The 15,317-nt window shown below is 49.0% G+C and overlaps 1 protein-coding gene across 1 annotated transcript in view; it reads left to right on the plus strand.

Annotated features, from left to right (window-relative positions):
* The first annotated feature begins 6,527 nt into the window (after positions 1-6,527).
* Positions 6,528-15,317, plus strand: part of LOC138579987 (myb-related transcription factor, partner of profilin-like) — a 96,246-nt gene continuing 87,456 nt past the window's right edge. Inside the window, exons 1-4 of the mRNA XM_069650216.1 lie at positions 6,528-6,948; positions 7,280-7,784; positions 9,425-9,489; positions 9,563-9,638. Coding sequence (XP_069506317.1) covers positions 6,528-6,948; positions 7,280-7,784; positions 9,425-9,489; positions 9,563-9,638 — 1,067 coding nt within the window. The remainder of the gene's footprint in view (positions 6,949-7,279; positions 7,785-9,424; positions 9,490-9,562; positions 9,639-15,317) is intronic.

The raw sequence follows: 15,317 nt of genomic DNA on the forward strand, positions 1-15,317 counted from the left end.
GATGTAGCTGAATAAACTGCCTTTACCCAGTACATAAGACAGGGATCAATTCCCCAGTTGTTAAGTTTAGCACATAATAGGGGACGAGAGACCAAATCAAAAGCTTTGAAAAAGTCCACAAAACAAAGGTAGAGCTTCTTAGGAAAGTGGCCTCTGAACTTAGCCATAGCACAATAAAGTGCACAGATGTTATGTATTGTGCTATGTCCTTCACGAAATCCTGTCTGCTATCTACGTATCAGCCTTTTTTTGTGGCCCAGGCATAAAGATGTTTTAGCAGTAATGAGGCAAATATCTTTTATCTGGAATCCATCATGCCCAGTAATCTATAGTTGGTGGGATCGACCCTACTACCTTTCTTAAGAACTGGAATGAGGATGGATTCCCACCAACCAGATGGTATGATTCCTTTAGCCATGCTGTCCCGAAAAAGGTGTTTCAGTATATACATCCAAAAGATAGGGTTGGCCTTGATCACCGCATTAGAGATACCATCGGCCCGGTGCTCTAGAGTTCTTTAATTTCTTTATGAGACAGTACCAATCTGTGGAGTCAAAATCTAAATCACTTGTCAGGAGCTGAATCATACTACAATTCCGTGATGGCCTTAGTCCATACAGACTCTGCAATAACATTTTGATCCTGAAGTTCACACCCTAGTGAGAAATGTCTAATCATGGCCCACAACTTTTTATTGTCATTTCTCCTGAGTAAGCTGTATAAGAGTTTCCAATTAACATTGGAAGTAGAGAATGTATGTGCCCTGAGCCAATTCTCATACTGAGTTGATAGTTTAGCTAATTGCGTCGCTTTATCCTTCGACGACAACCAGCTGTTAGATTTAACCATCGCTCTGCAACTTCAAAATCAATATGTTGAGTAGACAGAATTCATCTTCCAATGAATGGGAGCTGTGCCAAGAAGTTCTGGAGGAGCTCTTCTCTCAGTGGGGGATTCCTCACGTAGACCTCTTTGCTTCCATTGAGAACAAGAAGTGCACATTTTTCTGCTCCAGGCAATTTCCTCAACAGGGGCTCTGGGGGATGAACTGACAGTCGATTGGATATTTAACCTCCTCTATGTGTTCCTGCAGATCCCTCTCAGACTGCTAGTTCTCATGAGGCTGCGCTTGTTCGGGTCCACAATGATTTTGATTGCTCTGGACTGGGGCCAGAGAAAGTGGTATCTGAAGTTGATGAGCCTGTTAATCTGCCCTCCCTAGTGCCTTCCACAGAGAGTGGATCTGCTCTCCTATTCAGGGGGGAGGTGCTCCATCTGAACCTGAACAGCCTGAACCTTCATGCTTTGCTGCTGAGAGGCTGAGATATAAGAAGTGCTATTTTTCGCATGATGTCCTGGATGTGTTCCTCTGCATTTGGAGACCTGACACCAAGTCTATTTATGCCTGCGGATGGTGTACACTTATGGCTTGGCGCTGGGAGAAGTACCTGGATCCCTTTACTTGTCCCACATCCCCTGTCCTGGATTTTCAGCTTCCCTTGGCCCAGATGGGCCTGTAAATTGGCACTGTGAACCAATGCCGCTATTTATGTTTTCAAGACGACCCCTGAGCATGCCTTGTTCTTCAAGATCTCCACAGTTATGTAACTCTAGCGGGCATTGTGGTTGCCAACAGTGCCGCTAGGTGCATGAGTGCGCTCCAGGCGTTATCATTTGAACCTGTTGATGTGTTTTTTGTCTAAAGAGAAGGTGATATTGAGAATGAGGCTGTCCTTTGTGATGAATTTATGGTGACAACAAGTAAGACAGACACAAGTGATCACAGTTCAAGGGTGTTTATTGAACAATGAATGCTGTGTGCATGTTGGAAAAACACCTAATCTAAACCTAAATCTAAGATGGCAGTAGCAATCGACCCTCAAATGAACAATAAGGCAGTCCTAGTGGTGTTGTGTCAAAATAAAAGGGCCTATACTAAAAAACCCATTGCCAAACCTTGCAACTAATACAAAACAAGGGTGTGCGATAGTTCTCAAGAAAGGAAAGAAGTGTTCTCAAATAATATGTCAGGATGCAGTAGCCTGGGTCTCCCTTCCCCACGTTTTGGAAACGTGGAAAAATGGGAGCTTAAAGCACAGTTCAGTCTCAGGCTTCTCTGGCACACAATGACAGTTTTCAATGGAAGCTCTCAGGACACACTCAGGCTTTTCTAGCACAAGAAGATAGTTCAGTTTTTAACCCTCGAGCTTTCAGTTATAAGGGCCGTCGACGGCCAAGTCTCATTTCACTTGAAAGTCTCTTGCCTTCGAGGACCTGTCGTGTTCAAACAACAAAACAAAAGTTCATTTAACAAATGAAAGTTCTTTTCCAATGCTCACTGGTTGATGGGTTCACCCCAGGGTCCCCCGCTTCTGGGGTGCTGACTCTTCTCAATCGTATTCCATAATTTATCACAGTTCCTTTATCAATTGACTTTGGGTGACAGCTTCACCGCTGGATCTCCCTTGGTCGGGCTCGGACCCCTCTATCTTTTCAGGATTTATTTTCCCTTGGTTTCTCAATGTTTTCTCTCACTGTGAGATTAATTTCCCTTTCTCTCACATTGTTGGTAGATCAAAGTCTTTCGATTGTACAGGGATTTTGCTAGACTATCTGTATGACCACTTTGACCTATTTCGCCGGCCCTCCTTCAGCCTTCTGGTATCTGTAGTTTCTCTCATATGGAGCTCTACCAGAGTCTCTTGAATTGGCACCCATGTGGTGCCAGTTTCCCTCTGCAGCAGGTCTCCCCTTCACACTTGTACAGTTCATTCAAAGTTGATCAGCTTTGGTTCAAAAATGTTCTGCTTTGCGATTCTCTCTCAACACAGCCCGGCTCTTATCGGTACTCCCCTTGACTCACCGGCTGTGATGAAGCGCTTGGCTTTTGGCTTCTCTTGCGTCAAGGCCAGTACCAGCTTCCCTCGCTCCTGCTTATTGGCATAGGCTTGCCCTATGTACAGTTGACATCTGCTGCAGGACACGTGTCCTATTATTCACAGTTTTAGGCTCTCTTCCACGAAGTTTCAGCAGGTCTGGGACGAAAAGGGCAATGTCACTTCTTTTCTCGCCACACTCTCGATTCCTGCTGCCTTTCTCCTTCTCTTGAACTGCCATATGGTAGCCGTCTTGTCGTGCTGTCTGCTGTACTCGCCTTTCTCGTACTGTGCTCTCTGCCTCAACCTTTTATCCCTGTGGGGAAGGGAAACGGCCGTCAGGTGTGTGTGATTCTGATCAGCTGCCTGACCCTTGTATTGGGACATGTCAGGTAAATGGCTCTGGTGTTAGTCTGTTGTCCTTTGGGTTGTGCAAAAGTGTTAGAGTTAGAAAGGGGAGGGGCACAGTGGTTTGGAATGTCCTCTTTTAGAGGATGGGGAAAAGGTTTAAAAGGAAGGGGGATACCGCATCTCACCCATCGGTATCCCACTCCCTGGGGACCCCCATCCAGGTGGTCCTCCCTTACTGGTCGAACCCCAGGATCTACATCCAATAGCGATGGCCGTGTCGTGGACACCTGGATGACAGATCGCCAGGGACTAGCCAGGGAGACACCTTCAGGTTTCTCACACCTTCCTCTCAAAGATAGTCTTGGATTTCCATTTCGCTCAAAAGATCCATCTTGCAGTCTTTTTTCTTCTGCCTCATCCCTTCAAGGCAGAGGAGCGATTCCATCAGCTGGTCCTTAGCTACTACGTCTCTCAGACAAGGAATGGCAGGAAAGAGGGCAGCTTTTTGAGGGTTATGCTGTTACGTGCTGGCATGGCAGTGACCAAACAGAACCTGTCAGTGTGGATCATCCTCTACATTTCGCAATGCCATGATATGGCTGTTAAGGATGAGCTTGAAGGTCTCAGAGCTCATTCAACCAGAGGACTGGCTTCCCTGCACCCAGTAATTTCAGTTTTGGACATCTGCCAGGCAGCTAAGTGGACCTCTTTACACGTGTTCCCCAAATATTAATGTGTGGACTTCCAATCAGGGCAGGAGGCTTGCTTTGGTAGAGTGGTGCTCCAGCCTTTTCTTGTTTTAGTGGTGTCCTTGCTTTCCTCCCCCGTCCCCATCTCTGTACGGCTCTGGGTGGCTACTATAGATGGGGAATCTGTAGAAGAATGGAACCCATTAGAAGAACTAATTACTTACCTCTCTATAATGTTCTTTGTGGTGGATGTATCTCCCACAGATTCCTCATCACCCTCTCAACCTCCCAACTTGACAGATAGCTAGCACCCCTTTCGGTTCTGCTGCCCTTCACATCAGAGTGCTTGGGAAAAAGGGCAGTAAAGAACCGTGCTGGGCCTCCTGGTGGTGGCAAAAGATTCCGAAGATCAGCTGCGCTGGGAAATAGTTATCATATGAGGAATCTGTGGAAGGAAAATCCTTCAGCAAGAACATTACCAAGAGGTAAGTAATTTGTTCTAAAGTTGGCCTCTCGTGGAAGTTAGTTTGATGGCATGCTATCAGCTCCTCTAACTGCAGCGGAAAATGAAAGAGTGAGTGAGCAAGTTGGTATCACACAAAAAGACGTGGCTACAAAGATAAAAATGTTGTGGCAGTAAAGAGACAGCAACAGAGATTGATACAGTAAAAGAAACAGATATTGTGCCAAAGCAATACAAATAAGAACTGATGGGAAGAAACAGGGAAAGCAATGTAAAGAGGAAGTAAAAGCCAAAGCAATGTAAACCAGCTTGCTAAGAAACAGAGGATTTATCATAAAAAGTCAGCAATTGAGAGAAAGACAGAGTAACATACCAAGAGGAAATGGGGTTTATGTTGTTTGAATTTGTGGGTGCACTGCACTGCCACAGTTTAAAAAGAGAACGTTTACCATCTTTTACGTACTCTAGAATGGCTATTCTAACATGTGTGCCATTAAAGCGGCATATAAAGTAGCTCCTAACACCCAAGAGCTACTACTCAGCTCCTTTAGGAATTCCAATTTCGACCCCTAAGCACATATGCATTATGTCAAATATACAAAAAGGTTAGTAAAGCATTTTTTACACATATGCAAAATAAAGTTTGGTGTCCAAATTGGAACACACCATACCTTAGAATTCACACAGGAACAGTAATCTTAGGTGGGTGGGAATATGTTGCTATAATCCATTAACAAATCCAGGCCATCTCCTGGGAACAATGTTAATCGACGTTCAGTGTACGTAACAAAGGTCAGGTTTCTAATAATGTTATCCACAGTTCTCCCTTTGGGAGCAACGGGATCATTGCAATGGTAGTCTGACAGTCAATGCAGTACTTTCATGTAATATGTTTGATAGGATTCCTGGGGAGAAAATAGACAGTTACCTTTCATATTCAACACAGATAGGACGCCCAGGCTCATGTTCCGTAACTAAAAGCCTGGCTTAGATAGCTGCAGGGTTGGACTTTGAACCTGTTTCAATTTGGGAGGCGCAGGTGAATTTTAAATCTGGTATGTACCCTGTCTCCTTGGATCCTGATAAAGAAAGGAGACAAGCCCAGGTAAGTCTGACCATTGGGGAAAACTACTCCATCAGTTCTATCATAAATGGTCTATGGGTCACGGGTGCAGATTTTTCCTTATGTGGCATTTTTGGCAGCTGGGTCCAGCGATTCGGCGGTTTTGAACACCGTCAGCGATCATTTAGATTTGTATCACCACCAGCTAGCTTGGGTGGGCTGCTGCAAGAAGGACCCTTGGACAACTCCCACAATCCTCAGGCCTTGAAGACTCCCAGGACCCTCAGGTACGATGAGCAGTTAGCGTGACCCACACACAAGGGCTGGACGATGGACCAAAGGACTCTGGTGTACTAGGAATACTCTTCTCGGTAGAGAGCAGCGAGAGCGGAACAGCTATGTCCTAGGTCCACGACGAGGATGCACTGCACAGGTTACAGCACCAGACTGCATGATATGATATGATATGATATGATAGTTTATTTATATAGCGCCTATACACCATGTGTTTCAAAGCGCTTCAAGGCAAGGGGGGAACAAGGGAAAATACAACAACATTGTTACAGGCCATGAACAGTAAGGATGCGAAATTAACCATCGTACTCGGCCTGACGAAATTTCAGATAGTGCAAGTGCTAAGACATAGGGGGTCATTACGAGGTTGGAGGTAAGTTACGGTCCTTACTGGCATGGAGCAAATACTGTGTCTGTGTAGCCTAGCGCCCGCTATTAGAAGGCTATTATGACTTCGCGGGCACGAGCTTTGCGCCATGCCGGGAACGACCTTACCGACATGCCGCAAAAGACCCAAAAATCGCCCTTAGCGGCATAGAGTAAAGTGCAGATAGCACCACCGCCATCCATGCCTCCGGCATTAGCGGTGACCGCTATTAGCAGTGAGCGCTAATAGTGGCCACCGCTAATAGCGGTGACCGCAAATAGGCGGAACCAGAAGTAGCGTCACCGAACAGGAACGGGAAAGAGCACGGCTGCCATCTTGAAAAACACAATCCATTGCCATCCTCTGCACCGAGGATCCACATCACCACCATACCTGTCCCAAAACAAACCAGCAGCATATTAGAATGCCCAAGGCCCTGAAAAAAGGTGCTGCACGCATGCGCAAGGAGCGCTTCTCCGAAGAAGAGCTCAACATGCTTGCTGACACCTTGGCAGAAAATGGGGATGTTGTGTTTTCCAATGACATGCACCAACCTGCACTGTTTTGCAAAAAAGAAATCTGGGCGGAGGTGGCGCGTAAAGTGAGTGCGGTTGGCACCACCCCACGCACAGTGAAAAATGTCCAGAAGCGCTGGGATGACCTGCGGCTACGCGTCTGGAATATCATCTCGGCAAACCGTAGCCAGGGAATGGAAACAGGTGGTGGGGGTGGCTCACCCATAAAGATGACTCGCTGGGAGGAGACTTGTGCGAGCACCATCGGAATGGAGGCAATTGAGGAAGTGGGGGATATGGAGCGAGGAGCCCCGTCATCAGCTGATGCAGGTAGGTGTCCCAAATAAACCAGTGTAATGGAAACCATGAAGATGTCCCCCCGAACTGACAGTGTAATGATGCAAAGCAGGGGCCACCAGACACATGTACGCAAACCTGCCTACAGGCAGTGCACAGCACCATCTTGTCCACATGCATGATGCACCCCATACATGTGTCAGCCCAGATGCATCCTTGCATGACCCACCCAAAAGGCAAGCAACCCGTATGTCACTGCTCCAACGGTAAATACCCGCCATTCCATAGAAATGCTGCTACCCCAATGCATGCCTGATGCATGCAGACCCATCACTAATGCTCTCCCACTCTTCATCCCCCACAGGCACACAATCTGACAGCGATGATCATGACCCCAGGGAGCAGCCTGCGACACCAGTCAAGAAGTCCAGGGGCATGGAGGGAGCAAACAGGCCCTCAACATCAAGGGCAAGAGTGAAACCAGCACTACCTCACAAACCCCACACAACCGAAGAACCTACAGCAGCACCAATGTGCAGTATGCCCACCACCACAGCACCCACGCCAGCTACCACCTCACAGGAGCCAGTGGCTGAAGGCACTGTATCCACTGCCAGCAGTACTGTCGGAGAGGCAGCTGCCACAGCAGCCGTGTCAGATGATGAAGCACATAGTCTGACACCTGGCACACCTACCGCTACAGCCCCCCTGCAGTCACCCCATCTCTCCCCACCCAACATACACAATACCAGTAGCCATGAGCTGTCTGCTGAGGAGTCATGGCCAGGGAGCCTCAGGCCCACGGCGAGCATGCATGAAGCACCAACCATGTCGCATGCACCTTCGACATCCACCTGTGTCCGGGACAGGCAAGAGAGGATCAGGGCAATCCAACAGCGCCAGGAGGAGCTGGCAGGGCTGGTGACCCAGCACATCATCGAATGTGGCTAGGCATCGGAGGATATCAGGGAATGCGCAGCGTCTCTCAAATCTGCCATTGAGTCTACTTCCAAAGACATATGCAACAAATTGGCGGCTGTGTGGCAGGTCCTCACCCACATGGTGGCAGCATTGGAGGCCCTGCGTCCCGCACAGGTGGTTGAACAACCGGGCACCTCCTCAAATGCCAGCTCCACTCAGACCAGCCCCCTGCGTAGGTCTGGGCGGAACTTGCGCAGGTCGGACAGGGGTCCACCTGATGCTGGCAGTGGACAAGGGGTGTAGGTGCAGCCTGCCATTTGGAACTCACGAAGACTAATGGTGCATGCGATTGCACACCATGTGTGGGGAAGTTGAGGGGAGAGGGGAGGGGGGAAAGGGTGTGTGGGGAAGTTCAGGGGGAGTGGGAGGGGGAAGAAGGTGTGTGGGGAAGCTCGGGGCAGGGGGAGAGGGTGTGTGGGGAAGTTCAGGGGGGAGGGGGAGGGGGAAGAGGGTGTGTGGGGAAGTTGAGGGGGGAGGGGGAGAGGGTGTGTGGGGTGGAGGGCTTGTGCACTTTCTATGTTCTAATTGTTCAATATACCTGTTGTGAAATGAGAATTCACATGACCGGACATTGCTTATTGTGTACATGTGCTTTATTGGTGAACAGTGTACAGTGTCCATGTCCCTGACAACCCAGTGCCCTGAGTCCCACCTCCATGGCACACTCCGCATCCATGTGCGTTAGAAACATTGGTTAATCAAAGTCTGGCGCACGGCACGTCCCACCTGTGCATCGCTACCTCCCTAAAGTGCAGCTCCATCTCCACCCTCCTCACCCCCCTCGTCAGGTGGTTGCAGTTCAGCGTCAAGGGGCAGAAGCACACTCCGTCTGATGCACATGTAGCATGACACATGCCATGATGATCTTGCCCACCTTCTCATGCCCGTACTACAGGAGTGCCCCACCAGACCTGCTGAGGCAGCAAAACTGTGCCTTCAAAAGGCTAAATGTCTGCTCAATCACCACACGGGTATGTGTTGTTACGCTCACCTGGTATCCACGGGGGACGCCACCCAGCCAGTTGGTCGCTGATGCCCTTCTCAATGGTTCCCTGGTGTGGTTCTCAGTGTTGATGGGATTCCACCTGGAAATAAAGACTACGTTAGGACTGGACGACCAAGGTAAGTTTTTCCCCACCTCCTTTGTGATTGCAGCCCCTCCGGGTTCTCTTCTCACCTGGTTGTCGGAATTGGTGGGCTCTCCGTCCTGCTCTCTGGGCAGGGGCACGTTGTCTATGGTGGGCGCGTGCTGTCCAGTTACTTCACTGACTGCGGCCCTAGTAAAGTCTTTCAGGTAGGTCTTATTGCGAGTTTATGAAGTTGTTATTCTTGCATGCCTTTTCACTGTTCTAAAATGTCTCTTTTTACCTCCCTTAGGTGCGCGGAGTGTCCGCTTGGAGAACTAGGTAGGCTGCTTCTTGCCTGTAAACGATGGGGCACCAAAGCGCTATGATTCGGTAAGGAAGCGCTTTGCGCAGCACAGCAAAGTCTTGTCTTCACTGACCTGTGCTTTTCTCTTTTTTTGTAGGTTGCACTGTGCTCCCAGCGCTGATGGAGTTCCGGAGCTTTGCCGGTCGAAAATCAGCCAGCCAGGTAAGTCTCTAAGCGCTTTGTGGTTGTAATGTCTCTTCTACCTCCTTTAATAATGTCTTTCTCCCTTTTTCAGGTCCATCGATCCGGGCAGCAAACTCTTCAAGCGGAGCTGCCCAGGAGCTGCGAGCAGTGAAGGGTGGAGATTACAGGTAAGATTCTGCTGCTAACGATGTTCTTTGTTTTTCTGCAGGTCCGGAATTCGTCAGACTCGTGAGAAAGCTGGACACGGTGAGCGTCACGTTGCTAGTAGCAAAGTAACGCAAAGCGTGTTGTCTTGTTCGTGTGTGGTTTAAATAGCCACTACAAAGTAGTCCAGATAAAGTAGTCCCTAGGCCACCACACCCAAAACACTATACCGCATAGCTTGGTTCTAGGAATCAAGCTATGTGGATGCCTCCATGTTGACTGAAAGCCCTAAAAAGTAGTTCCACAAACAGATGTCTATCTTTGCTTATGAGCCTGGTGCCAAAGGCACCAGGACTGGCCCCAAGAGGGCCTGAGAAGTGGATGCCAGGCCTTATAAGCGATCCGAGTCCTGATTCCACCTGGCCAATGGGCTTGCCAGTGGGGATCAGGGCTGAGGGTCGTGACACGTGTATGCGCACGATTGTAGTCCTCTTCGTGCCTGTTCTGCGGGTTCCGGACAGGGGTAAGGAGCCACCTCTTCAAGGGATAGCTAGCATCACCTGCATGTGTGCAACAATGGTTATGTGTAAGTGATTACATCAAATGGGACCTGTATCAATGACACAATAGCATGCATTTATTTCCTGTTATCCACATATCCATGCATGAATAGAGCCACATAAAGTAACTGCAATGTATGAATTCATCTGATCGACAGGTATGCGTGGCATCGTCTAGTGGGCGCAGGGGTGTCCTATTCATTATGAGTGCTCATGCACTGTGGTAGTCCACGCCGGTTGTTCCCATGATCTAGGTGATGTGTAGTCAATTGTATGCTTTCATCCTGTCACCGTTGATGGCAGACTCTTGATGATCTCAATTTCCACGGCAGATGTTGCCATGCTGTTATGCTGGACCTCTGTGTTGGTGTAGTAGTGGGTTCATGTATTTTGCCCTCATGTGACTCCTTTGTACGCAGTAATGGACAACTGTCCTTTTTGATGATGGAATTTGGTCCTGTGCATTGGCCATACTAAATGCATGTCGCTGCATTGTGTTGCGGGGGATACGGTCTGATTATGTGCAGTGTACATGTTGATGGAAATGGAATGGTTGTAGCACTGCCTCATTTTCATAGTAGGGCAGCTTACGTCTTGCATTTAGGTGTCAGGTCCAGTCTGGCCTGCTTTGGGGTATGAGCATGGTCCATCCTCTCAGGTACTCTCAGCTAGGTGAAGTATGCATCTCTCCCCCCCATCTCAGCCAGGTGAAGTATGCATCTCTCCTCCCCCCATCTCAGCCAGGTGAAGTATGCATCTCTCCCCCCCATCTCAGCCAGGTGAAGTATGCATCCCCCCCCCATCTCAGCCAGGTGAAGTATGCATCTCTCCCCCCAATCATCTCCCCACATCACACTACCATGAGCTTGACATGCAACTCACCGAGTAGCCAGGATCTTTGCCCTGCGTGTCGCTCCATGTAGCGTGGTATCATGGAGTTCCGCATGACCATTGAATCATGGGTTGATCCGGGAAATCGGGCATAACAATGTGTGATGATCTTGTTTGAGTCACATACCATTTGTATGTTGATGGAGTGGTATAACTTACTGTTGCGGTACACTACCTCCATGGCATGTGGGACCACCAATTCAACATGGGTGCAGTCGATGGCACCAATGCAACCTGGGATGCCTGCCAGTGAATGGAAGCCAACTTTGGTGTTGGAGATCTCCTGGGCTGTCCGTGGTAGGAATATGTGGTCGCCTGTGTGCTTCAGGAGGGCATAATAATGGTTGTGATATGCCATGCATCTGCCCTACTGTGTGCTGGTAGGTGCCTGTGCCAGGAAGTGGAGCACAGACACCACCTTCAGTAGAGGGGGGATGGCAGTATGGATGTCTATGAGGCTGGCAATGTCGTTATGTATCATGTCCACAATGGTGGTGATGGTGTCCCGGTCCAGACGATACAGGGTGTGGATCTGCTCAGGGGTTAGGCTGAATGGATTGGCTCTGATTTGAGGGATTGGGGCCTGCCTGTGTGGTAAAACTGCCTGCACTGGTGGTGCATGCTGTTCCTGCCTCACCCTCCTTCTCCTCCTGTGTCTCCTCTGTGCTGCCTGTTGTTGTTGTTGTAGCTGGAGTTCCACTGCAATCATGTCCTCCAGCCCCAACATTGCTACTAGTATTGGTATAATTTTTGTGTGTGACTGGGTGTGGGAAGGGGTGGGGTGTGCTCCTTTTGTGTTGGCCCAGTCTACATTGCCTCCACCTGTGATGATTTTGTGCACCTGTCGCAGTTGGGAACACTGCACATGGCCGTTTACGGGTGGTTCGCGATGCCGGTATTTACTCCATGCCGGTAAGGTACTTTTTGGGCTTCTGTAGGCCGCTATTTGCATGCCGTCTGACTTGTGTTCAGCTCCAGTTTACGCCATGCCGCTATTGCCGGCATGTAAGGTTGTGTGCCCGCGCCCATGCCGGTATTAGAGGCACCGTTATTTACGGTGCCGCTAATAGCAGGTTGGCGGGTCGTAATAGGCCAGAGCGGTAAGCGATGCTGGTAATTCTTTACCGGCATCGTTTTTCCCTTACCTCCGACCTCGTAATGAGGCTCATAGATAAGGAAGGGAGGGGGGAGTGGGAAGGAAATGGAAACAGACATGCGACTACCGTACTTGCCTGACGACATTTCTGGTCGAGCCGGAGGAAAACAAAAGGTGAGGGAGAGGGGTGCAGAAAGGGAGAGGAGAAACAAAACAGGCGACAATCGTACTAGGCGTGACAAAGTTTGAGATAGTGCTGGAGGGAGAGGGGGGAACAGTAAGGGGATGGGTGAGCGACTGACGAGTTTGCAATCATACTAGGTCCAGTGACAATTCTGATAGAGAAAGTGCATAGAAGAAAGTAAGGGGAGGAGATAGGGAAAAGGAGAGGGGAGGGGAGGAGAGAACAGCGAGTAAGCAGTCAAAAAGAGTGGAGAAGCAAGAGGGGAGAGCGAATACAATTGCAGAAGTCAGTAGTAACACATAGGGCCTCATCACGACTTTGGCGGTAACCCTTAAATCCGGCAGTAGCGCTATTACCGCCAGATTTAAGGGTCCGCCAAATCAGGGCTTCGGCGGATTTCGCCCCAGCTCTGAGCTGGGGGGAAATCCACCGAAAATTCGCGCTCATACCGCCAGCGGAAAATCCGCCGGCGGTATGAGCGCGAAATTTCCCCATTGAGCCCAATGGGGAATGGGCTCAATGGGGAATGGGGAATACCATTACCGCCGAACTCGTGATCCGGCGCTACAAGCGCCGGGGGGTTCGGCGGCAGGGCAGATAGCACCGGCGCTAACAGCATGATTCAGAGCCACCATCAGTACAAGATGCAAAGGAAGTCCAGCTTGAGAGTTGAGAAAGGGTGATGCACCGTGAATCAATGAAGTCCATAAAAGTAAAATCCAGCATTGGCCACAAGACGGTGATGGTGAAACCAGAATGTATCAGGACAGACTCCTGTGTGCTGAAACGGGGAGGGGACAAGGGAACAACACGGGGGACCAGAGAGGGTGGGGATGGCCTGTGGGGACAGAGGGTTTAAACACATGTTGGTGCATGCTTACCAGCTGTCTTAGCAGGGGGTCGGACCCTGGATCCTCCTGGTCCGAACAGTTCCAAACAGGAATTGCCAAAAGGAAATGCCATTTTCTTTGACTGCCCTTCACTTTGGATGCCCGGGCGAAAGACGCCCTTGATCCAAGAGTTAAGAGCAGGAAAGAAGAGTGTTAGGGAGAATTCTCTGTTTAGGCTGAATTTCCTAACCTAGTGAGACCCCCAGCAGTTTTGCTGGATTTTTGCCGTTTATTTTTTTTTCTCCTGCCAAGAGTGAGACTCTCTTACCCTCACTCTTGGACATGATTTGAGTGTGTTCCTTTGACTCTAGATGTGTTTAATGGGCTATGGGGTCTTTTACTCCATAGGGCTTCATGTGTTTTTGTGATGTGTGTTACACAGCACCCTCAGTGCAGTAACACAGGGGTGTCATAGTGATCCCCCAGTATATACTCCATACCCTGGGACTGACTACTGTCTCCCAGGGCATGTAAAGTCACCATTGACTTTACTAGTCTTGAATTCTGAACAGAACCAGTACAAACCATCATATTGTGGACGTACTGGCTGGGGCAATTCGATTGCCCCGGGGTCTGTTAGTCGAGGGGGCACGTCTCCGTCCCCCCTGATCGAGTTTTGGCTGGTGGCAGTGGATACTACTTTTTATATTCCACCACGAATATTTCTCTATGGGATTTTCCCATTGTTCGAGGCTACTATCTTTATTTATTTAATTATGATAGCCTCGAACATACCGCCGGTTTATTTATTTATTATTAATTCTCCGGTTGGTATTTTTTGCCAAAACTCGGTTCTAAAATGGTGTTTGTGTTCTCTTCTGTGACTCCAACCCAAGCCAGCCGGCTCACCACTTAGCATGTTTGAGTGACAGCTAGGCTGAGTGAATGGGGGTTTTCTGCATAAAAGCAGGGCTTTGGGGACTGGAACTTCTGAAGTCGCCACAGGACCTAAGAATCCGACGAGGGAGAAGCTGAGCCGACCTGCTACGACGACACCGCCGGTGGAGCCCTGCTGAACCGTCTCACCACTTTTCCCAACGACAGAGGAGATCTCCCGCCGGAGAGTCTTCTTCCTTTGACTGGTGGGGATAACCAGTTTCACCGTCTTTTCGCCTTCCCGACGCATCTTGTGGCCGCCTTGCCTGTGCCAAGCACCTCGGCAACCGGAATACCACGTTTTACCACAACCGCGAAATAAAGGGTAATACCTTTAACCGGAAAACTCTGCGGCTGGTTTCTTCCCTGGCAGTGCAACAACCTTCATCTTTCCTCCAAGTCGAGATCTTCTCTTCCCCTGGACGACGCCGAGACTTGCACCAGCTTCCAGGAACAACTGCCACCGTTGGAGGATCCTTCCCACTTAAGGTACCGTGTTCCGCCTGGCTTCCCTTGCCACCGACTGTACGGGGTAGACTTAGCCCCCGGCTTTTCGAACCTGGGTTAGCCTGAGACACCCTGGCTAAACTTTTCTGAGCCTCTCTAAACTCTTTTCGAACTCTCTGCAAGACTTTCAAAGCCTAGTGTAACTGTGAGATCTTGGGCGCATTTGTGCTCTGCTTTCTCTAAGAGTGGGCCCAGCCTATGGACTTTGGCTCACCAGTGACTTTTGCTCTTCTGCCTTGCTAAAAGTGTTCCTAAATCTTAGAGTGGTGTATCTTCACATATTCTGCCTTTTTCCCTCCCTTTTTCAAGAATTTATTGGAGTCCCATCTATAGTTAAGCGCTCACCTCTGGAAATAAGTGGTGTTAACTAAGACTTGTCTGATAAGGAATAAGGGTTGTATATATCATAATAGTAACTGTGTTTAGAGTGTTTTACAATAAGAGTGCTGGAGTGTTTCAAACAGTGTGTGTTTAAATAAATAATTATATACTTTGATACCAAAGCTTTGGTCAGTGTTTGCTTGTGCTATTGTATCTGAATGCCTATTGTGTATACTTTGCATACTGCCTAAATCTTCTTGAGGGAAGTCTGACTGCTCAGCCACAGCTACCAGGTAAATATGGGTGGTACAGACTGCTACCAAGTGGGTTTACTGCTAACACCTGTAGTCCTAAATCTTTTGCAATGTTCCCAAAGG

The sequence above is a fragment of the Ambystoma mexicanum genome, chromosome 3p (assembly GCF_040938575.1).
Source record: "Ambystoma mexicanum isolate Mex_15411 chromosome 3p, UKY_AmexF1_1, whole genome shotgun sequence".
NCBI classification, from domain to species: Eukaryota; Metazoa; Chordata; class Amphibia; order Caudata; family Ambystomatidae; genus Ambystoma; species Ambystoma mexicanum.